At 39.4% G+C, this 21,735-nt stretch overlaps 4 protein-coding genes across 6 annotated transcripts; 3 read left to right on the top strand and 1 right to left on the bottom strand.

The window, feature by feature from the left end:
- Positions 1-8: 8 nt before the first annotated feature.
- atp5pb (ATP synthase peripheral stalk-membrane subunit b) lies at positions 9-5,120 on the bottom strand. The gene is made up of 7 exons (XM_044352687.1): positions 4,994-5,120; positions 3,518-3,554; positions 3,247-3,392; positions 2,481-2,644; positions 2,126-2,251; positions 1,147-1,326; positions 9-267 (listed from the first exon to the last, which is right to left on the bottom strand). The coding sequence occupies exons 1-7, from the start codon at positions 5,019-5,021 to the stop codon at positions 190-192; spliced, it is 759 nt and encodes a 252-aa protein (XP_044208622.1). The 5' UTR covers positions 5,022-5,120; the 3' UTR covers positions 9-189.
- A 1,510-nt stretch (positions 5,121-6,630) lies between these two features.
- LOC122983007 (TRAF3-interacting JNK-activating modulator) lies at positions 6,631-13,190 on the top strand. The gene is made up of 14 exons (XM_044352685.1): positions 6,631-6,797; positions 7,731-8,180; positions 8,278-8,419; positions 8,521-8,605; positions 8,712-8,739; positions 8,853-8,882; positions 9,482-9,577; positions 10,315-10,386; positions 10,631-10,771; positions 10,945-11,082; positions 11,165-11,300; positions 11,471-11,619; positions 12,088-12,204; positions 12,505-13,190. The coding sequence occupies exons 2-14, from the start codon at positions 7,764-7,766 to the stop codon at positions 12,703-12,705; spliced, it is 1,752 nt and encodes a 583-aa protein (XP_044208620.1). The 5' UTR covers positions 6,631-6,797; positions 7,731-7,763; the 3' UTR covers positions 12,706-13,190.
- A 1,348-nt stretch (positions 13,191-14,538) lies between these two features.
- On the top strand, positions 14,539-16,937 carry dnase1l1l (deoxyribonuclease I-like 1-like). Its single transcript, XM_044352686.1, has 9 exons — positions 14,539-14,696; positions 14,804-14,963; positions 15,064-15,152; positions 15,263-15,349; positions 15,439-15,560; positions 15,914-16,026; positions 16,141-16,298; positions 16,489-16,585; positions 16,681-16,937. Exons 2-9 carry the CDS (start codon positions 14,823-14,825, stop codon positions 16,759-16,761), a joined length of 888 nt encoding a protein of 295 aa, XP_044208621.1. The 5' UTR covers positions 14,539-14,696; positions 14,804-14,822; the 3' UTR covers positions 16,762-16,937.
- A 64-nt stretch (positions 16,938-17,001) lies between these two features.
- On the top strand, positions 17,002-20,905 carry LOC122983005. Of its 3 annotated transcripts, none has more exons than XM_044352681.1 (7): positions 17,002-17,134; positions 17,361-17,403; positions 17,511-19,295; positions 19,399-19,465; positions 19,544-19,613; positions 20,312-20,530; positions 20,609-20,905. In XM_044352681.1, the coding sequence occupies exons 2-7, from the start codon at positions 17,361-17,363 to the stop codon at positions 20,729-20,731; spliced, it is 2,307 nt and encodes a 768-aa protein (XP_044208616.1). In that variant the 5' UTR covers positions 17,002-17,134; the 3' UTR covers positions 20,732-20,905. The 3 variants fall into 3 exon arrangements, with proteins under 3 accessions (XP_044208616.1, XP_044208617.1, XP_044208613.1); XM_044352682.1 differs by having other exon boundaries at positions 17,227-17,403; positions 20,411-20,530; XM_044352678.1 differs by having other exon boundaries at positions 17,227-17,403.
- Positions 20,906-21,735: the final 830 nt, after the last annotated feature.

Below are 21,735 nucleotides of genomic sequence, written 5' to 3'. Positions count from 1 at the left end.
CCAGCCAGTTGAAGTTGAATAAGAGAACCATTTATTTTACCATCAGCTGACGTGTAAATACTGTACACACCCATAATATTGACAGAGACGATCTTTAAAGAGGAAACAGTTTATTCTGTAAAGAAAAGTGGGCGTCTCGTCTTGGGAGAATGAGTTGGGGACTAGAGCCTTCTCTGAAGACTTGACGGTTTATGCTGTAGCTTTGGCCTGAGTGGTCTTGGCCAGAGCCTTCAGGTCTGTGATGCACTTGGCGATGCTCTCCTTCTCCTGAAAAACAACAAACACACAAACATCGACGACTTACTTACAAGACAATTCAAACAGTAGTGGCTCAGAAAAAAACCTAATCGTCATTTCAACATTTCCACAATAAAGATAAAATGTTTTTTTTGTAATTATACTTCCTTTCCTGGAAGAAAAAAAACTGAACAAATAAGGTTCAGAGTTTGGTACTAATGTTATACAATATTTCTCTACAAAAATATTTTTCCCCCTTAGCAAAAGAAGCAGCCGTACAACTTTTCCTAAACAAAGTTTTGATTTAAATTGGGAACTATCTGACTACAGAATAATCAAACAACACATCTAACCAGACATTTGAACAAACTTTCAGTACTCATTACATTTACCAAACAACTATTGAGGTTTGATACCAAGCTGTAACAGTGAAACGTCCAATCACAGCCTTTAACTAAATCTACCTCAAGAGACACAAGCTGAAGGTTTTCGACCTATAATAATTGAAAATCTGTGGGTGGATCTTAAAAGAGCTGTGCATACAAGACGGCCCAAGAATATTGCAGAACTAGAAGACTTTTGCAAGGAAGAATTGGAGAAAATCCCAAATACAAGAACTGAAAGACACTTAGCTGGCTACAAAAAAAAATTTGCAAGCTGAAATATCAGCCAGAGGAGTGTTACCAAGTACATGTACATGCCACAATGATGTTTTTATTTTGTTCAATTCGTGACATAAAAAGTATCTATGCATTAATGTTTGCTGAAAATATTGTGTTTTGTGTCCCATAGAGAGGCTGTGTTACATCTTTTCAATTACAAAATCATCAAATTTGTCAACAGGTGCCCAAATTGATAAACATCACTTAGCTGGAGGCTCCAACAGTCCGACAGAAAAAAACAACTGACCTGCTGAGGAGTGATGCTGCCAACGACGCTCTTCTCCACCCAGTTGATCATGTGCTCCTGAGCCATCCGGTGGTGGAGCTCCTGCAGGGCGACCTGGTAGTCCAAGCGCCTCTTCACCTCATTGGTCACCATGTGTAGCCTCTCTCTGTAGTTGGTCTCCAACAGCATGGCCACGTTGTTCTGAGAGGGGATGAGAGCAGTCACCACGTCACATAAGTGGACATTAAATGGATGTCTCCTGCATCTTCAGCCTACAACAAAACTTTACCTCATCGATGCTCAGGTTGCAAAGATTTTTGTTTATTTCATAATCAACATAAACAAGTTAACTGAAGTCATGCTGGGATGTTTAATGCCTTTATTAGACAACAACAACAGGAGAGGTAATGAATGACATGCAACTAATGTCCCGAGATGTATGCAAACCAGGGATGTTACAGTTCAAGGTCAGCGAATTAACCCCTAACCCTGTGCTTTCAATATTTCATATACACTCTCAACTTTGTCTTTGAGTGACCAGGGAGACATACAGCTCCAAACAAAGCCACTTATTAAAGACCTTTAAACAGAATAAGGTCCAGGCTTAATTCAGACATATATATTTTCTGAACAAACTGACGACAGCTTAATAGAGAAGCAACTGTAACTCTGCTTTTTAATGATAAAACTGGAACCTTGAACATGTAGTTATTTTGACTGTGTGGTTAAATGTAGATAAGATTTCCTCCCAGCATCACAGCCTCCCCCTGACGTAGCAGGTTTCTTTGGTCACTCCGTGATGTTGTTGCAATTTCTGCTGGTGGCCAGCAGAGGTCGATAAATATAATTTATTGACCTCTGCTGGCCTCCAAATCCTGGAGGTGAACGTGGAAGACTACAGGGGAACTATCAGCTTCAAGTGTGCCTTACTGTGTAAATATGAAGCAGTACATTATGAACAGTTAAGATATGAGAAAATAAAAATATCATAGCAGCTCACTCTCTTAGCATCGAAGAGCATTGATCTTCCCTCTGCTCTCCATTGCTCCTTCTTCTCGTCCTCGATGGCCTGAGTCAGGCTGGACATGGCCAGGTCTTTCACCTCCTGAGCCTTGGCCACTTTGTCCTGTAAACACACACACACAAACGCACACAGTGATTATAGGGCGCTTGCAAAGGTTTTGCACAAAGACGACCAGTAATTTTGACCAAAAGCTTGCAGCTGGATCACAAAATTATCCATCTATGACTCTGAACAATAACCTTTCTCCAATCTGTGCAGTCTTTTTCAAGAATCTTGTTATTAGCCAGAATAAAAAGATGAAAATCAAATCCATATCAGAGCACCAGCCTACCTCGTTCAGTTTGTCAGCAAAAGCTGCAACACTTGGACCGAATTTCTTGACACCATAGATGATGACAGCGCCAATGGAGGCGGCAGCTAAGGTCTCATGGTTGACAACATAGATTTCCTTGGAAAGCATGTAGACAAGGAGGCCAGTGCCCAGCATGTAGGGTCCTAGTGGAAATGATGACAATTTATAAATACAGCGAGATACAACGCATATAAAAAACACACCAACAATAACTCTGGTGGGATCTGGTCCTAAATCACTCAGCTCTGTCTCTGGGCTTCTAACAAGAGCATAATGGATTTATATTTATGACAGAGACACAGTTGTAACTGAAGATACAGTTGTAACTTTATTTCTATGTCTAAACCTACTACAGACATTAATATGCACAGCAGGCCTGCAAACACAAAGTGTTAATGTCGCACACAAAGCTCTTGACAGAACATGTCGACTTTTGGTTGAGAGATTGATGTCTAATGAACAACAAGCCTTTTTTATTTTTTTCATTGTACCATAACCATGAGTCAAGTAAAACCATTTATGAAGAATTCTGAGTTGACACATTTAGTGGCTTCATACCGGATATTAAACTAAGAACATATGAAGTTTTCTCTGTTTATAAATTTGTGTTTGCGCTAACCAGGATGAATAAGAACTGTTTTTGGTGATGTTGTAATGGTGAAATTGTTATTTTACGTCAGTGATGGATAACAGAGTTTTTTTTTTTTTTTAGATTAAGTCTTGCTTCTGGTTAAAGCCTACTGACCTGTGACTCCAGTTTTGGGGTACAGGAGCTGGAAAAGCTCCTCTGGGATGATCCCATGACGGACTTTGCCTCCCTTCTCTGGCAGAGGGGGCACTGGGGCCAGGCTCTGGGACGATGTGTGCAGGGAGCGAGAGGCCTGGACCAGGCTGTGGGAGACAACACTGTCAGCTAAAGCTCCGAGAGGCACAGCAGTCATATAATGTATAATTATTGTTATATAAATGTGTCATTATGCTAGTAACAAATACAATGAATACAACTAGACACTTACCCAGCTCCAAGGGGGCCGCTGCCTTTCAGGGCATTGGCTGCAAACAACAAAACACAGAATTACATAAACACAGATACACGATGCAACTAACTAACCAGCTACTCATTTTCATTCTTTGTTAATCTGTTGATAAAAGGATGGGTTCACAATTTTTCAAGTCTTTTCAAGGTGCTCAAATGAATAGTGAAACATGTTTTTCTTGCATAATCATTCCTCCTGTTCATACTGACCATTAGAAGATCCCTTCATAATGCACTTACAAGTGATGGAACACAAAATCCACAGTCCTCTTTCTGTGCAAAAATGTATTTGAAACAGTATCTGAAGCTGATATGAAGCTTCCATGAGTCAAATCAAGTTGATATCTTCCAACTAGTTAGTATTTTTAGTATCAAAGTCCCTCATTTTGTTGCTATACTTCCACCACAGCTCAACAAGTAAACACTATCTGAGGAAACACAAAGAGGGAATTTGATGCTAAAAAGACTGTAAATGTGGCAGATATCCACTTGATATGACTAACTCAGACTGCCGAAGTCTCATATAAGCTTCAGATCAACGTTTTAATGCATTTTTGTACAAAATGACTGTATGGACACAATGTGGATTTTGGCCTCCATCACTTACATTGAAAGGACATTTGAAGGGGATCTTTCAATAGCAAGTATGAACAGGAGGAATGATTCCAGTGAGGAAAACCTCTTTCAGTGTTCATATGGACACTTGACTGATGTTATAAGACAGACTTGAAAAAATTGTGAACCTATCCTTTAAATCTGTTGATTAAACATGATTCAACAAAAAATGACGGTTATAACCTTCATGAAGGGAGCAAAAACTGCACACCTCCTTTCTCACGTGTACCTCATTAACTGGTAACTGGGTGTGTTTCATTTTACTGAGACACAAGTAAACAAAAACCCAGTTACAGGTTGAGGTTGTTCATTAATGGCAACGTAATATCAATGACCAGTCTGGTAGCAATATTTCTAGCTTAAAATGAACTACCAATGATGGCATTAAAATAAAAAAACACCCTTTTGGTGGACTAGCATTGTGAAGACAGTGTTGTTTGTCCTTACTAGAAACACAATGTGCACAAAGTCAATGCTAAGTTAGCTGTCAAAAAGGTGACATTTGCAGACGTGTAGCGCTAACGTTAGCTAATGTAGCTTCAGTCTGCTAGTTATCGTCACCTAACGCTAACTCAGCTGTAGTTAATGATGTCTGAAGAGGCTACACAATCAATAACTGTCGCCACAAATATATACATGCACGAAACTAATGAGTTTCAGAGCAGACATGTACGCTAGCTACATACAGCTAGCGTTAGCACGTCGCTCATTCAATGTGCGGCCTTCACTTTACCCTTCAGCTTCACATTCACTTAAAACTTTAATGTATCTTGCTTGACAGTTCAGTAATGCCAGAGCTAAGTTGGTTTATTAACCACCAAAAAACTACACTACTGCCTACCTGAAACAATGACGAGCCTGGACAGCATGTTTGAAGAAGTTGTTGCTACAGCGGGCACCCTACTTTCGGCCTCTTCGTGCCCTTCTGCAAAGAACAGCAAGGATGGCGGACACACGAGAAATCCTCCTGAAATATCGCGAGATTTACAGCTCAGTTTTTTTTAATGGTTTGAGCGTCGTTGGGTCATAGATGGGTTAAAGGATAAGACCACTAGATGGTGCTGCACGTAAAGATTCACCTTATCACTGTGCTGATGATGAATTTGGATTAATAGAGATAATTAACACGTTAATTGGGTGCATTTGAGGTTATATATTATGCTAAGATCCAGATTTGGTTAATTAATCTTGAATATTCACAAGACTTTCATCAAAAATAACACTTGTTGAATTGTTGTGAATGTCAAAATACCAGTGATGGAAAGTAACTGAGTGCATTTACTTAAGTACTGTACTTAGGTACAATTCAGAGGTACTTGTACTTTACTTCAGTATTTCCATGTGATGCTACTTTATACTTCCACTCTGCTACATTTCAATAGGGAAATATTGTACTTTCTACTCCACTACATTTATTTGACAGCTTTAGTTACTTTTCAGATGAAGATTCGACACAATGGATAATATGACACGCTTTTAAAATACAACACATTGTTAAAGATGAAACCAGGGGTTTCCAACCTTTTTGGCTTTTGACGTCCTACAAAAAGCAGTGTGTAGTCGGGGTCACATTTCAGATGTCTATGAGTTGGTAACAGCTCTACTAAATAGTGATTTTTCCATCTAAACTTCTCACGTGGTTTCATTTCAATAAATGTTCAAATGATCCAATATTTCACCAAAAATCAAAGATTAGAGAAAAAGTCCAAAACTGATTTACAGATTTGTGTATCAGAACTTTATTTTTTTTTCTTTCCTCTCCCATTAATCATCTCACGACCCCTCAGATTTATCTGATGACCCTTTGGAGGGGCCCAACCCCTAGGTTGGGAACCACTGGACTAAACTAGCTAACTGTATATAAAGTACTTGAAACTAGCTCCACCTGCAGCAGCTACAACAGTAACATGCTGCTCTAACACTGATGCTTCAGTATTAATAATCTAATGATGTCATTTATGATAATATATCAGTCAGAGGGACCAAACCACTACTTTTACTTAAATACTTTAAGTATATTTTGCTGCCAATACTTATGTACTTTTACTTACGTAAATGGAGCATTTTTACATTGCTGTATTGATACTTTTACTTAAGTAAAGGATCTGAATACTTCTTCCACCACTAATAACACACAAACATGCACATGCACCACCAGCTAATGATAAAGCTGTTGATGTTCTGTATAGTTTCTTATACACTTTGTATATCTTTAACATTAACCCATTTTAATAATGAAACGAGACTGCTATTAAAAAAAAACAACTTGAAATTTCCAAGAGGCAACCACACAAACTGCACATCTCTCTTTCTCTCTCTCTCTTTCTCTCTCGCTCTCTCTCTCTCTCTCTCTCCCAAGTGGTGTGTTTTATCCCAGACTGCATGCAGGGGGAATTGGCCGGGTCTGTCTGTAATCTTGGGGCCCACCCGTGTATGGCATCAGTTTGGTACGAGTGGCTGGTGAGATAGAGGAACATATGACGCTGTGGTTCTCTTCACTTCCTGTAAAATTATGCTCAACAGAAACAGCTACATGTGAAACACAGACAAAACCTCCGGACACTATTTCAGAAGAGTGAGAAAATGGATGACTGCCTAACCACCTCATGAAAAGTTTTCCCCCACTGAATGAAATGGCGTAGTCGGTAAGCTTTATCACAGTTTCTGCTTATTAAGCAACATTCTTTCTTTGCATTATCTTGTACATTTTCCCTCCACAGCCTCAATCAACAGTGATCAGGGCCTCGTCTGTCTGTGTTTGATAAGTATAGTAGTCTGTGTTAAAGGAAAGTTCTAACAAAATACAACAACAATGCAACTACTGCAACATTTAGTGTAACATATAGCCTACTATTACCACTGCTACTAGTACTTTTACACTAGTATTTCTGGAGATACTACTACTGCAGCTTCTTCCACTGCAATGGACACACATGGTTCACAGAGAAAATGTATTTCTGAGCTACACGGGGCATCTTTATATACTGTTAAGACTCTACATTTGTCATAAGTCGAGTCTATTAGATAGAGAGTAGAGAGATGACAGGAAATGAAGGAGAGATCGAGACGGGGAATTACATACAACAAAGATGCCCGGCTAGATTTGAACCGGGGTTGTTGAAGTTCATGGCCGGTGCCTCAACTCCAACACCAGGGAGCCTCAATGATTTGCATTTTATGTTATTTTATGCATATTGCTCACACACTTTCCGATCACAAGCTGGTGATACAGATCACTAATTTTCTTTCTTTTATTTTGTTTAAGCAGGTAAAATTCTCTTGAGATAAAAATATCAGGACAGTATTTAAGAAATGTTTATTTATACAAGCTAAATATGAAGGAATATTTCAAACATTTACAGTGTTTTCTGTAAATATGAATCAACATTTTGAGACCTAAAAAAGACAACGGAGCAAAATTGTTGTATAATTTATCTTCAGATGTATCATCTGAACCATCATTCTGCCACCCGCAGTGCTTAGAAATCCTATTTTTAAGCACAAATAACAATTTTCCACCTCAATTGTTTATGTGCTGTATGTCTCATATTCCATTTCCTGAAACATTGTCATTGTAGGCTCGAGGAACTGTAACAGCCCGATGAGCTGCCATGGACGCCCTGGTTGTCAGTGGAATACCGCTCTCCTCTGTGAAAGACTTTGATCAGAAAGTGGAGATCAGAGCGGAGAAACATGAACACCTACGAGGACGTAACAATGCGACTTCATGTCGGAGCCCTACGAGAGAATTTAACACAAAACTGATAAAGAAAGAACTGAAGGAAAAGAGGCATCAGGAATTTCTGAGGAGGAGGTCAGTGAGTCCAGACCCGTATGCTGCAAAGTCTACAAACTCTTCCTCGAGAAGAAAACCTTCAAAGACATTTCCAATGAAGCATTACAGTTCAGTCAGCAAATCAGAGACGTTGCATACAAACATCCAAAATATTCCCACCGCTAATGGACATCCAGTGATGATTTCAACATCAAACAGCAGCGTAACTGAAGGAGCAGGCACCAGTAAATGGGTAAATACGAAATCTTTTGATACTATTTGCAGTAGAGTATCACCAGATCTGTATTTCATAATTCTGCATCTTCTTTTCTCTTCTCTCATTTCTTCAGGCTTCATTATGGTTAGAACCGGTGACACTGAGGCCTGAGAACGGCTACGCAAGGAAGCAAGTATCTGCCTCCCTAACAGTGACGAGGGAATCAAACCAGAACAAGATGAAAAGCACAGATAAAAGAGAGAATAGTATAAATGGTAAAAGTCTTGCCAATTACAGAAAGCTTTGACATGAAACTGTGAAATTATCTTTGATTTTTCATACAAATAATTCTGTTTTTTTTTCTTTTCTTTCAAAGCCCAAAAGACGAGCACCAAATCATTCATTCAAACTGAAAAGTTTCAACAAAAAAAGATCCTGCGAGACGCCAGCATGCAGACAGAGTGAGTGTGACCTGAATCTCCTTTGATCGTCTGTCGTTAAATGTCAAATTTCACATCATTGTTTTGTTTGAATGAATTAATGAAAATGATATTTTCCCCCATACAGCTCTGGACTTATCACTGTCAAGGAATCTGTGAGTTTCAAACAGCGGCTTTTTTTCAATGGTGCTGATTTTAATTACAGATTAGCAAAATAATATTTAACAACTTGAACTGATTTTCTTGTCTCTCATCTCTGAAATAATAGGACATTCAGCGGATAGCCGACTACTTGCAGGTAAACAAACCAGTTATTTTCAAAGTCCATCCTGAGTTGTGTTTTGTTCCTTGTTTATAGTGAGATAATGTAATTTTGACACATAAATCAACACGTTTCCTCATACAAATCAAAATTTGAATTCATTAGCATTAATACTGTTGCTCAGTAGTTTTACTGATGCAGTCTTACTTGGTCTGGTTTGACCTGTAGCTTTTGGTGACTCATGTTAGTGGATGTCACCAAACTACGTACTGATTGATGCCTCTCATGGTGTGTATTTTACTGTATTTATATTTTTGTATTATTTATATAGTATTTTTATATTTTTATGTACTCTTTAATGTCTTCTGTTTGCTGGTGTTGTTTAACCACCTGTCTGGCACTTGTGGTTACAGTGGCTGTTATTCATCAAAACTTCGATAGATTTGCTTCGTTTAGCCAAAAATAAAAAGTAACTGCTCTCCTTTCACCCACTACATGAGCTGATAACTTATTAAGCAGCATTAGCATCATATAAAGTTGACACCTGAACAGAAAATGCTGACTGTTTTTAAATACATTCAGTATTTGTACGTTGTTGTAGCTTTATCTCTCTTCTGCTCTGTGTTTTCTGTCAGGAGGCCCTCTGGAGAGAAGACACAGTGAAGAAGAAGCTGGCAGCCCTCCAGGAGAGAACGTCAAACCTCATGAACTCCTCGAGCAAAATATGGACAGTAAGACTCTTCTTCTGTGTGCACAGGCCTGTCTGGCTGTTTACTTAAATCAAACACACGTCCAGTGTTTTACTGTTACCGTTTCCAAATAGCAGACACATATTTCTCATTTTATAAGGTTATGTTGTTGTTGTTGTTGTTGTTGTTGTTGTTGTCTTTAGTTCTCTGGTTGATATTAGACTGAAAATGTTTTCGTCACAGTGGAGTTCACAGTAAATGAAGGCTGCTGCTACCTCAGGAAGGCCTATGCAGTCTGTGGTTTGGAGCTTCCTGCTTCCGCACTAACCTACACTGCATAGGACGAGTGCAAGCTGTCATTCTTATGCAGGAAGGGCGTGTTAGTCAGTAACCATTATAGGTGCTATGCATCCTCATTAGCTCTCTTTCAGCTACGCTAGCTGTATTGAATGAAGAGAAAATATTGGTATTTCCTCTTTTTGTTTTTTTGTAATTTCGGTTTGAGGATCTAGAAGTTTATTTAGTTTTAATTGTTTATGCTTTAAATCTATAAAAGTTTCTTTTTTATACCAGGTATGTTATCATTAGGCAACGTATATGTTATTTCCACACTATAACTGTCTTTTTTGAGGCTCACTGATGCTACAAGTTCCCTTTGTGCATGAGTGCGTGCAGACAGTGATAGAGCACGCTGTCACAGATTTTAGTGCATGAACCATTAATTTTCCATCTGCAGGTTACAGCGTGACAGCCAGTCATTTCCTCTCTAACCCACACAGGCTCGCTGCAGTGAAGACCTGCTGAGAAACAAGATCAAGGCTCTGGAGGCGCAACTACAAGTCTGCCTGCAGGTAAGAAACAGCAGCTGTTGGTGTAAAAAAAAACAACCACTGAGTGTTTTTTTTATCATGTAGTCTTTGTTTGCAACAACTCCAAAACATTAATTCCTTTCTAAAACAGTCAAACTCCTCTACACTTTCACTCTGTCATGCAGCGATAGTAGCAGTGTCTACTGAGCGTGCCTCCATAGTTTGGGTTTCCATTTCACCCCGTAAGCATTTGTGGGTTTAACTCAGCAGTGTTGTGTCCTTACAGAAGTTTCCCAAGGATGGAATGAAGAAACTGGTGTTACAGATGGAAAAGCAGAAACTGATGTATGAAGAGAAAGCTCTGGTCGCCCTGCAGAAGGTCACACAGGAGAAAACTGAGGCGCTCACAAAGGCAGAGACAATGCAGGTCAAACATTTAGCTTTTAATCTAAATGATATACAGCAACTTTATTTTCAATTTGACTAAGGAGACTCAGGAGAGAGACACAACATCACTGTCACTGACTTATTTTAGCTTTCTGGTGATACTGACATATCAAAAAGCTGAATCTTGAAGATACTTTGTATTTTTGCCACCAGGATGCGCTAATTACAGAAAAGGCAGAGGCAAAGAGGTGGCAGAGCCTTTATGAGGAGCTGAAGCTGAGCTCTGCACAACTCAGGGAGCATCAACACCTCAGTAATGAACAGCTGCAACAGCTGCACAGCCAAATTGAGGTACAGCATTATGTGGTATAATGTGGATCAGGTTAGAGGTTTTAATATAAATGGTTGTGAAAAACATGCGTGTCTTGTGCAGCTGTCCAGGACCAGAGAGGCTGAGCTGGAGAAGGAAGTGAGGTCACTAAGACACGAGAAGAAGGAGCTACATTACAACATTGGCCTACTGGAAGAGGAAAACCAGGTTTTAAGAGAGGAGATCCAGCACCTTAGAGGTTAGTCATGCTTTTTTTTTCTGTGAATCTTTTGTGAAGGTCAAAGTGAAGCCACTGTCGTCCTTTATCTGGGAATAATGCTGAAACGAAACACTTCATACTCTGAGTAGCAGTTAAAATTCCGCAAAGACAACATGGGTCATTTATTTGCAATGCTTTCTGTTTCCTAGATGGCAGCAATGAGATCCAGGATTTCATGATGCAGGACAGTCTGACGTCAGAGGAAGCAGAGCCTTTACGACTGACGGTGAAGAGAGACTCTCAGGTGGAGGAGCAGCTCCGTCACACTCAGGAGAAACTCCAACGAAAGGAGAGAGAGGTAAAGAGGAGATCTAGGCACACCTATATATACACCTATGTATACTGTAACATTCACAACCATGATGGTCTCATTTGGTTCAGAGCGTCCTGGTAATCAATAAAGTGCTACAGATAATCAGACATTAATGAATCCACACTAGATGAGGCATAAATATGACAAACTTTCTCATTATCAGATATTTTGCAAAGAATGATGCATAATATCCTTTTTTTTATTTACAAGAAATCATCCAAAATGATGTATCCAAAATGTAAAATGTTATATTTTGGTAAAAGTTTGTATTTCAGGGATATTTTTAGAAAAATCTGAACTTAACTTCAGAAATATTTGGCATTTTTATCTTGTTGAAAAATGCATTTCTAAAAATCTCAGGCACTGTAAATGTGTTTTAAATGGGTTGAGGCCAAATATGATCAACTGTACAAACATTTCCCCTCCATATGGTGTGTGTGTGTGTGTTCACAGTGTGAGGAGCTGCAGACGGAGCTGCATGTTATGGAGCAGGAATGTCAGTCCAGCCAGGCCCGGCTGTCGCAGTGCAGGGAAGAGCTCCGGCAGCTCAGCCACCGCCGCAGGAGACCGGTGAGCAGTGTGTGTGTGTGAGTGTGTGTGTGTGTGTGTGAGGAGGGGGGCTTAAGGGGAGGTGAGACTTGATGTCCTTGCTAATACTCAAATGCTCTCATTTGCACTTACATCGTAAACTTCCTGCACCAATTTATCTTTTCTACTTTATGACATTTCTATTTTGAGATCTTTGCTGCAGTGATCACCTGATCAGCTGCAACACAACATCAGCAATAAAGATTCTTATCACTATTGTGTATATTTCTATATAAAACTGTATATATTTCCTTTCACTCAGACATTTCCTTCTCTGTTTAGGCTCGGTGTGGCTCCTGGTGGAGGCTGTTTGTGTTCTTCCTTCTACTCCTCGCTGTTGCAGGAGTTGTCATGTTGTGGCTGTGGCATCCGCCTTTCAGGGAACAAGTCGAGGACCTTTACTCAGATATAGAGACACGCATCGACAGCTATCTCATGGAAATGGCCTCTCCTCGATACTCAGGCTGTTTTAGACCAATATGATTGTGTCACTGCTCAGGGATATTCTTTTAGTTGTTGTTGCTTTTGTTTTACATTTTAAAGATGTTTTGCTAGGGTGTAGTTTGTTGATATTTTTGTATTTCTTATCATTTTAGACTTGGAATTCAAAGTGAGTGTGATGTGAGATAATGTTGTGTTGAGCTGGATGTACTGTACATGTTTGCAAGTTCAAATACAAGAGAACACCTCCAAGTGTGTAAAATGCAGTAATGTTTGTTTGTGATTCAACAATGAAAACATGCAGAAAGCAAAGCACCTCACTAGTCGTGTGACTTTAATGACACTGAAGATGACAAGAAAATGTTTTTGAGTGGATAATATCAACAGAATAGTTGATGAGTGGAAAATAAGCTGTTTCCTTTGTACTGTAAACTGCTTATTTAGTCAACAGCATCACCTTGAATTATTAAAAAAGACATTAAAAAATGTAAAAATCTATTTAAAATAAAGACAAAACATTGAAGTAATTATTTCAGCTGTTGTGGTGATGGGATTAACATTAGTGCATTGTTGGCAGTTGTTTTAGAGTCTGTGCAAACAATCAAAGAGCCATTAGAGTTTTATATTAAAAGACATAAAAACTATTGTTACCAACAAATGTTACTGTTTGTCCAGTTGAGATTCAGTTAAGTGAAGAAAACTTTTATATCAAACTGTGTCACTAGTTAAGAGTCTTACTGGTTTAGGTTTCATTTCAGATACTTTAGTGGACAGTTTCTTTAATGGTATCTTTGATGCTGCATCTCTAACAAGGAAACACAAACTGACACTCAAGAGACATAATTTCCTGTTTCACTTTTACAATAGTACCACTTATTAGTGACAAACAATGACCAACATTTAGAGCCCTTTGGGTGAGAGCTCATCCTGCTCATTGATTAAACGGTTACATAATAAACCTGCATGCCACTAGACTCCTGATGAGCAATACAGTGTTTAAAATAACACCAAGTCCCCAATTAGTGTAGTTTCCATATCAACATACTGCAAATTGGTTAATGAAATGTGTTCAAGAGAAATGTGGTTTAAATGGTTTGAAGCACATCTGTGTCCGACCTGCTTCAACTATTTTATATAAGAACTTCCGTACAGTTATAAACGTATAAATCGTCTCTGTTTTCATTTGTCACATATGCAACAAACACATTCTGTAAATAATGGCAGTGAAACACTTTTAGTTGTATCTCGGTCCACTATATAGGGTAATGATATTAAAATGACTGGAGTAATAAAACTTAGATCAGAGACAAAATAAATGACAAAAGCAGAAGTGAACAAAAACAAGAAAAAAAACTTTACATTTGCATTACATTGTATTCATTAAGTGTGCCAATACTGATTTATATGTTAATCAGTACTGCATAAGCAATACATTTCACGAGCATTACTACACACTTGCCACCATATTACTTGTTCAGGTCGTCCCATACTAGATCATCTTTATACATAATACAGTGCAAGAATACAAACAAAACAGTTTTGTATATTTGGGTATCAATATATTAAAATAATTTTCACTGCAGATATCAGATGCATCATTCTGTGATGGAGAACCATCTGCTCTACAGTCAGTGATGTGATGGCACTGTGTGGTAACTACCAGCTGTTTACGTCTGTGCTAAACTGACTGAATGATTTATGGTAAATTCTACACAAATGTTCATGAAACTGACAGACATGACACACGGCGTCATCTATTGTCTGATTACACTCAAACTTAGAGACAAAACACACTCAAAGCTGAACTCTCTGAGTGAGATGGAGCCATTGTTTATTGTATTCAGTGGTTTTAACTGTTCCAGATAGAGCTCCATTCTCAACAGGCACTGACGCAGCACATCCACCACACATGATCTGCAGCCCCTGTCTTTCACCCAGGTTTACCTGCATGTTCCCCAAATAGACCGCAGGTCATTGAAGAGATGGATCTTTGCTGGACTGAGGTCAGTCTCCTGGTGAAACTGGCGCTGAAGGTAAGAGGCTGCCAAGTATGTACTGTGCCTTCAGGTTTTTGTACAATGTTTCCCAACATGACAAAGGGGATCTTGCCAAACTCTTTTGACCAAACTTTTACTTACAGAGTGGTAATCCTGTGCAAGATGAGGACTGCAGTTCTGCTGTTTGTTGTGGGGCTGTGTGTGCTGAACGTCACACTTTCCTTGAAAATCTGCGCTTTCAATGTTCAGAGCTTCGGCGAATCAAAGGCAAACAATAAGAAGGTTATGGGGATTCTACAAAAGGTAGAATCACAGTTGTATGTGTACAAAATGATACATGACAGCAACATCCATAAAAAACTAGACAGCTGATGAATCTTTTTATGTTTGTTTTGCTCCCAAGATTCTTTCTCGGTGTGACTTGTGTCTCATTCAGGAGGTACGAGACTCTAAAGGAGAAGCAATCCGAGCCTTGGTTAAAGATCTTAACAGGTACATGCTTTTGTCATTATCATCATTATCATTATCTGTCACATCCACAGCATCCATAACATGAACAACTTTAACTGTAATGTTACATCATTTATGATTTTTGTTACCAGGTTTGACAAATCAAACTCATATTCTTATGTGGAAAGCGAGAGGCTGGGGAGGAAGACCTACAAGGAGCAGTATGTCTACATTTACAGGTAACACATATCAAACATAATGCGTTTCTGTAAACGGTCAGTTCAGCGTCATCCTCAACGTCCTCTTCATCTTCTCTCATCATCTCCAGGAACAATGTTCTGAAGATCAAAGAGCAGTATCAGTATCCTAAACTAGAGGCAGAGGGGACCAATGAAACGGATGTTTTCTCCAGAGAGCCTTTCATCGTTCGCTTTCACTCCCCCACAACATGTAAGATGAGCTGAAAGACATGTAGTATCCTGGTTATCCATGTTCTGTGCATGCAAACATCATATCCTGGTTTCAGGAACCTGAATAACCTCTTATGCTAATTTTGAGAAACCTGGATATGCCAACAGGAATAAAACATCTTATCCAGGTTTCTAATTATTCTCTGTCATGTGTGCAGGTGAGTAAAGGAGAAACCTGCACCTACACTGACAGAAACCTGGATAATATCTGAATTATGTCCTTATGATCAATGCAAACGTCATATCCGAATAGCATCAAAACCAGGATAAGACTGGGACACTCGAGAGCATGTCTTCACCAAAGATGTCTTGTAACTGTCTTGTGTTTCTCAGTGGTGAAGGATTTCATCCTGATTGGCCAGCACACATGTCCCAAAACTGCCATGAAGGAGATGGATGAACTTTATACTGTCTTCAGAGAAATTTACAAGAAGTGGAAGACTGATGTAGGTTGAACCACATCCTTATCACCATCATCAATGGTTTCTCATTTATGATGAAATTTGTGAGTAATTTCAATCTGTTGAATTTCCCCTTTTTGCTTCTTTTGATTCACCCAGAACGTGATGATCCTGGGGGACCTCAACGCCGGCTGCAACTATGTCACCATCAAGGGCTGGAGAGCTGTGCGCTTGAGAAGTGATCCTAAATTTCGCTGGTTAATTGGAGATGAGCAAGACACTACTGTCCGTGAAAAGACACACTGTGCATATGACAGGTCGGTGACTGCTGAAAACTGAATTACTGGGATTAATCTTATTATTCCTGTGCAGTGTGAGTGTTGTATACATACTCTGTTATAATGATGACACATTTTTCACATGATATCACCCTACGTGGACTTTTTTCTGCAGACAGGATTATGTCTTACAGAGACAGTTTGGTTTTAATTTTTCATCCCAAAACAGGATCATTGTCCATGGACGGGAGATTATTTCCAGTATAGTGCCAGGTTCAGCTCAACCGTTCAACTTTAAAGAGAGTTTCCATCTCACAGAGGAGGAGGTAAACATGTCAAAAACGTACCTTTCTTTAGAAACTACAAGTTCAGGTTTATACGTGACATGGACATTAACCTTGTTCTTTTGGTGGCACCACAGGCTCTAGAAGTGAGCGATCATTTTCCTGTAGAAGTCGACCTGAAGCCCAACCACCGCTACCTCCTCCGCCATGAACTGTAGACCGCTCAGGACCATCAACAACATACCAGGACTTCAAGGACTTTTTAGATTCAACTGTAGTTTTACTTGATTTTAGCTGCAAAAATAAATTAAAGTGCCTAACAGAATATTTTATATTGACTCTAACTCATCATAAAAGTAGCACTGCTCTCACCAATAAAACATGAGTTACTTAAGCACAGAGGAACTGCCTGTTTGACTGCTGGAGTTTATATTGTGCGTCTGAAACCAAAACCACATCAAAGCTGACATCATTACTTTAGCTCATGAAGGTACGTTCCTGCAGCAACAGAGAACACAGAACATCACTTTTTGTTATTGCACCTTTCAGAGAGACTTCCTGATCACCTTTTTGATCTGCTTCAGTTTTACGGTAGGCTTACATAAAGTAGATGTTTAGAGTCATATATTTCACCAAAAATGTATTGCTTATAGAGTGCGATTTATGTGCCGTCTGTCTGACAGGAAGCCACTTGCAGCGGTAACAGATGAGACTTACTTCATGCGCTCTTCCTTTCCGAGAGAAGAGATTATCTGTGGCAATGCAGTAATGTTTGTCTTGATATAACTAAGAACTATTGCTTTGTCTATTTGCAAAGATGGAACAAAGTTTTGCTGATCTTCTTTCTGATGCATTTGCAGGTAAGAAATGTAGTCTGTATTTTTTTTTTCTTTTTTCATGTAATTGCAGTGTTTGGTTTTTTTACTATTGATAAGTTTTTAATCAGCAAATAATGATGTTGTTACAGAGACATCTGTTCCATCGTTCCCTGATGGAGATTTGGACTTTGAGAATTTAAATTTTGATGAAAAGTTTGATGAAGACAAGATAGGCATCTCTCATGAAAACTTGCCAACAAAGGAAGTCAGAGCCCTGCACCAGGAAGCAACTGGTGACACAGTTTTGTCAAGCAAAGCAACTTTAGATATATGCATGGCTGAAAATGTTGATGAAGAGCTGTCTGATGCCAAGGAGGATTTTCAAGGTGCAGGAGTCATGAGCGTGGACAAAACGCCAGAGGAGGAGTACACAAGCTCGGATGGGGAATCCGAAGAGGAAGGTTCTGTCTCTGGAGGGGATGAAGATGATGAAGAAGAGGATAAGGGGACGGGAGAGAGGCCAGGGGATTTGCTGATGTCGGTTCACTGTGGTGACGAGTTCCACGATGGTAATAAAGAGGACAGGATCTTTGCTGAGGGACAACCTCTGGCTCCGGAGAGTACTGAAAACCCTCAAGTTAGAAACGAGGAGCAAGGTGAGAGTGATGAGGAGGTGTCCTACTTTGAGAGTGTCCCTGGACGTGGCAGTGAGGTGATAATAAAAGGTGATGAGATTGAAGAGGATGAGCAAGAGGGAGAGGAAAAGAAGCAAGATTCGTCTGATTCTGAGTGTGAGGTCATGAAAATTGAACAAGAGCAACATTTTCTTGCTCAGTGCTTTGAGCAGGAGGTTGAAAATCCTTACAGAGATGAGCCAGCAAAAGCCACTTTGGAGTTTCCAGATTTATCAGTGGAAAATCTGCAGGATCTCATTGCTGAAGTTGACACTGAAGAAAATGTGGAGAAAATGAAAGATTTCTCAGGGGAGGAGCACCAAGAGGCAGGGGAAAGCTTTGCAGATTATCCCTCAGACTTTTCTTCATGCGAATATGTAGAAGATGGAGACAAAAATCAAGAAAATTATCAGTTAAATGCTTCATCATGTGCATCCGGCCTCAGTTCAAATGCAAAGCAGAGCACCGGCCTGGAAAGAGCAGTGACAGATGTAACATGGACAGAAAAAGCTGAGGACACTGATGAGGAGGGAGATGGGTATCTGTACAGCAGAGATTTAGAGATGGATGCTGATAGGTTCAGGGGCCAGGGTGAGGCAAGTGGAGAAAAAATAGAGTATGTGGAGCGCGTGATAGGCGATGCAGCAGTGACAGGGTGTGATGATGGAAGTGAGACGAGTGAGAGTGACTCCTACAGCTCCAGTGACGATGAGGTCCGAGTGAGGAGAAGTGATGAGGAATTCTCATATAACATGAGTCTACAAGATCCCGAAAACAACAAGCAACTGGAGGACACTCGTCTTTACAGTGGGAGCAGTGCAGAGTTCTCCAGGTGGAGCGTCTCTGAGGACCATCACGTCAGGCATTACTACGACAGACCAGATTCAGCAGCTTTCAACGTTAGCTGGGACCTCAACGTCTTAACAGCTGACTCCCCTCTTTTTCAAGACCTGCTAACCAAAGAGGACACAGACGGAGCGGAAATACTGTCTTCAGATTTGACTCAGTGTCCTGCAGAAGACGTCAACAACTACTCAGCAGTTCAGAGAGAGGGTGCTACAACCACAAGCCCTTCTAACCAGGGATCCCTGGATGACAGCTTCTTCTTCAACACTGAACTTGAAGCCTCTGGGATCTCTGAGCTGGGACAATTAGGAGATGACGAGTACGAAGACGACAGGAACTGGGAACAAGAACAGGAGAGAATCAAGGCTTTCTACAGGTTTTACGATGATAGCAACGGGGAGAATGGAAGAGAGGGTGAGTGTACATGAGATAGGTGTAGTCTTCATTAGGTTACAGAGTAATTCTCAAAGTGTTTTTATTCCAAAATTCATCTGTTTCCATTTGTGCATTTTTTTAGGGAGGCAGATAAAAGTGCAGTTTTGTACAGATCCATTGTCTGAAGTCATTCACTATGAAACTGAAAGGTAAGGAGAATTCCTAATATAGATTTTCTTGAATAATAATTACAACCAAAAAACTGCGTCTGCTTCCTGCATCCTCAGCAGCGACAGAGATTCACTCAGCAGCTCTACAGAGGGGGAGGAGGACCTGAACTCTGCAGAAACAACTGAGGTAAGAATAGGATCATTTGCATGTGGACACATATGTGCACACGTGGAAACACACACACACACACACACACACACACTTCATTGTTTAACTGCGGTCTGTAACTAGAACAAATGGAAAAGGGAGGGGCGGCAGATCAATACCACTGCTTAACAACCCCTGCTTTAATACAACAACACATTACAAACTTGTTAATTACAGACTCTTAACAGAAAAAGGGTTCACTCAATGTCTGTGTCAGAGCACATCACAGCGTAGCACAAGTATTTTCTAATACAAACTTAATGAGCAAAAACAAGAATGTTGGTGAAGCTGATTAATTTCACCAAAATGCCACGATGTCGGGGGCCATCAAGTGGGATGAACTAAATTAGCCGCCAGCTAGTGTTAGCGCTACTTTTAAGTAAAATTATACATTTTATAAAACGGTGGACAGAGACAGAAATACATCTCGCCCATGACAAGAGAAAGTAACTAAGAGACATACAGAAACAAGGGGTCTGTCAAAACATGCTCATAACAGCTATTTTTTTCCCTAGCAGAACAACCGTCTGGGTCGTTAGCTGATGGCTAACGGCTGCTTGTACTGTGAAGGCACATAAATGTGCTTAGGCTTAAAGTTAGGGTTAGGTAAAAGCTAAGGTTAGTGTACAAATCTTGCAAGAGTTTGGCAAATCATCTCTCTGACTGCTCCAATCTAGCACCAATCCATGGCATATATGCGTGGTGGGACGGGTGAGGGGGACCCAAGATGTACCCCCCCTACCAACGGGCCTGCTGCTTTGTCTTTGCCCACGCAGGAATTGAGGGAGCCTGACAACACCCCGCAAGTGGAACCAGCTTGTGATCCCTCAAACTTTCAGCTACCAGAGAGTGCACCAGATCTCAGCAACACACAGATTTGCACCAGAAAACACAAGGTGTGTACTCACTGACTGTTACTGAACATTCACCTTGTTCATTATTTTACCTCTCTGACTTGTCCTTTGTTCCCACAGTGTCTCAACATGCTGAAGCTGACACTGAAGATGGGTCTGGTGATACTGATGGGACTGCTGATGTTCTGGTTGGCCACAGACCAGGCCGACTGGCTCAGCCAAGTTGACTTCTTTGAGGGCTAAAGCTAATTTTTGGTCATTAAAACTTGTTTATATGCTTACAAATGATGAAAGAAAAAAAAAGACAATATTGAATTGTAAAAATACATTGTAAAGTGATAGAGACTGAAAGTTGTGACCTGACATCTGTAATATGCAATTTTGTGTTAAATAAATATCTATCTTTGTTAAAAATCATGCTGCCTTTTTTGTATGAACTGTACATAAGTCATGTTCTCACTTTTATGTAAGATAAAGGTTTTATATACAAAAAAATATGATAAATGTATGCAAAGTTACAGATAAAACTGCAACAGTAGGCTATGTATAGGGTTTACACTGAGGTCCACTTTGACCAGGTACAACATTTAAATGCTGGTTACAAGTTAATGCATCAGTAATAATAATAGAATCATGTAATGTCAATAATAATATGACATTCTGCATAATGACTACTTATTTTTCATACTGTGAGTAAATTTAACTGATAATACTTTTACTTTTGTGCAATTTTGAAGGAAGAACTTTTACTTGTATTTTTTTTTTAGACTTTATCATAACACATTCAGTTTCATCAAAGTCCAAATGTTCACCATTGTGAACTGAAATTATAATCAAGTGTTATAACAGGAAATACAAAATTGACAAACAAGGACAATAACAATAAAAAATAATAATAATAATGATAAATACAGTAAATAGATACATTAAAGTAAAATAAAGGCAACTCTATATGTTTTCAAAAATGTAATTACAATAATCGATGGTACATATACTCTTTTTGTTTTGAAGAGATTTTAGATAGTTCAAAATATATGTGAAATCATGAAGGAACAGAGAAAATATTGGTAATTTCTTTGAAAAACGACATTTGTGAATAAAAAACGTACCTATTATAATCATCACATAACAATGAAAAACAATTTCAGGGTCTTTACATTCAAAATATATTATAACATCTTTAAAAGAAAGTTCCACCACTAGTAGTATTAATATTAACATTTACATGAACTTTACTATCATTAAGT

The sequence above is a fragment of the Thunnus albacares genome, chromosome 5 (genome assembly GCF_914725855.1).
Source record: "Thunnus albacares chromosome 5, fThuAlb1.1, whole genome shotgun sequence".
NCBI classification, from domain to species: Eukaryota; Metazoa; Chordata; class Actinopteri; order Scombriformes; family Scombridae; genus Thunnus; species Thunnus albacares.
Note: the sequence above shows the minus strand (reverse complement) of the source record. Positions and strands in the feature narration are given on the sequence as shown.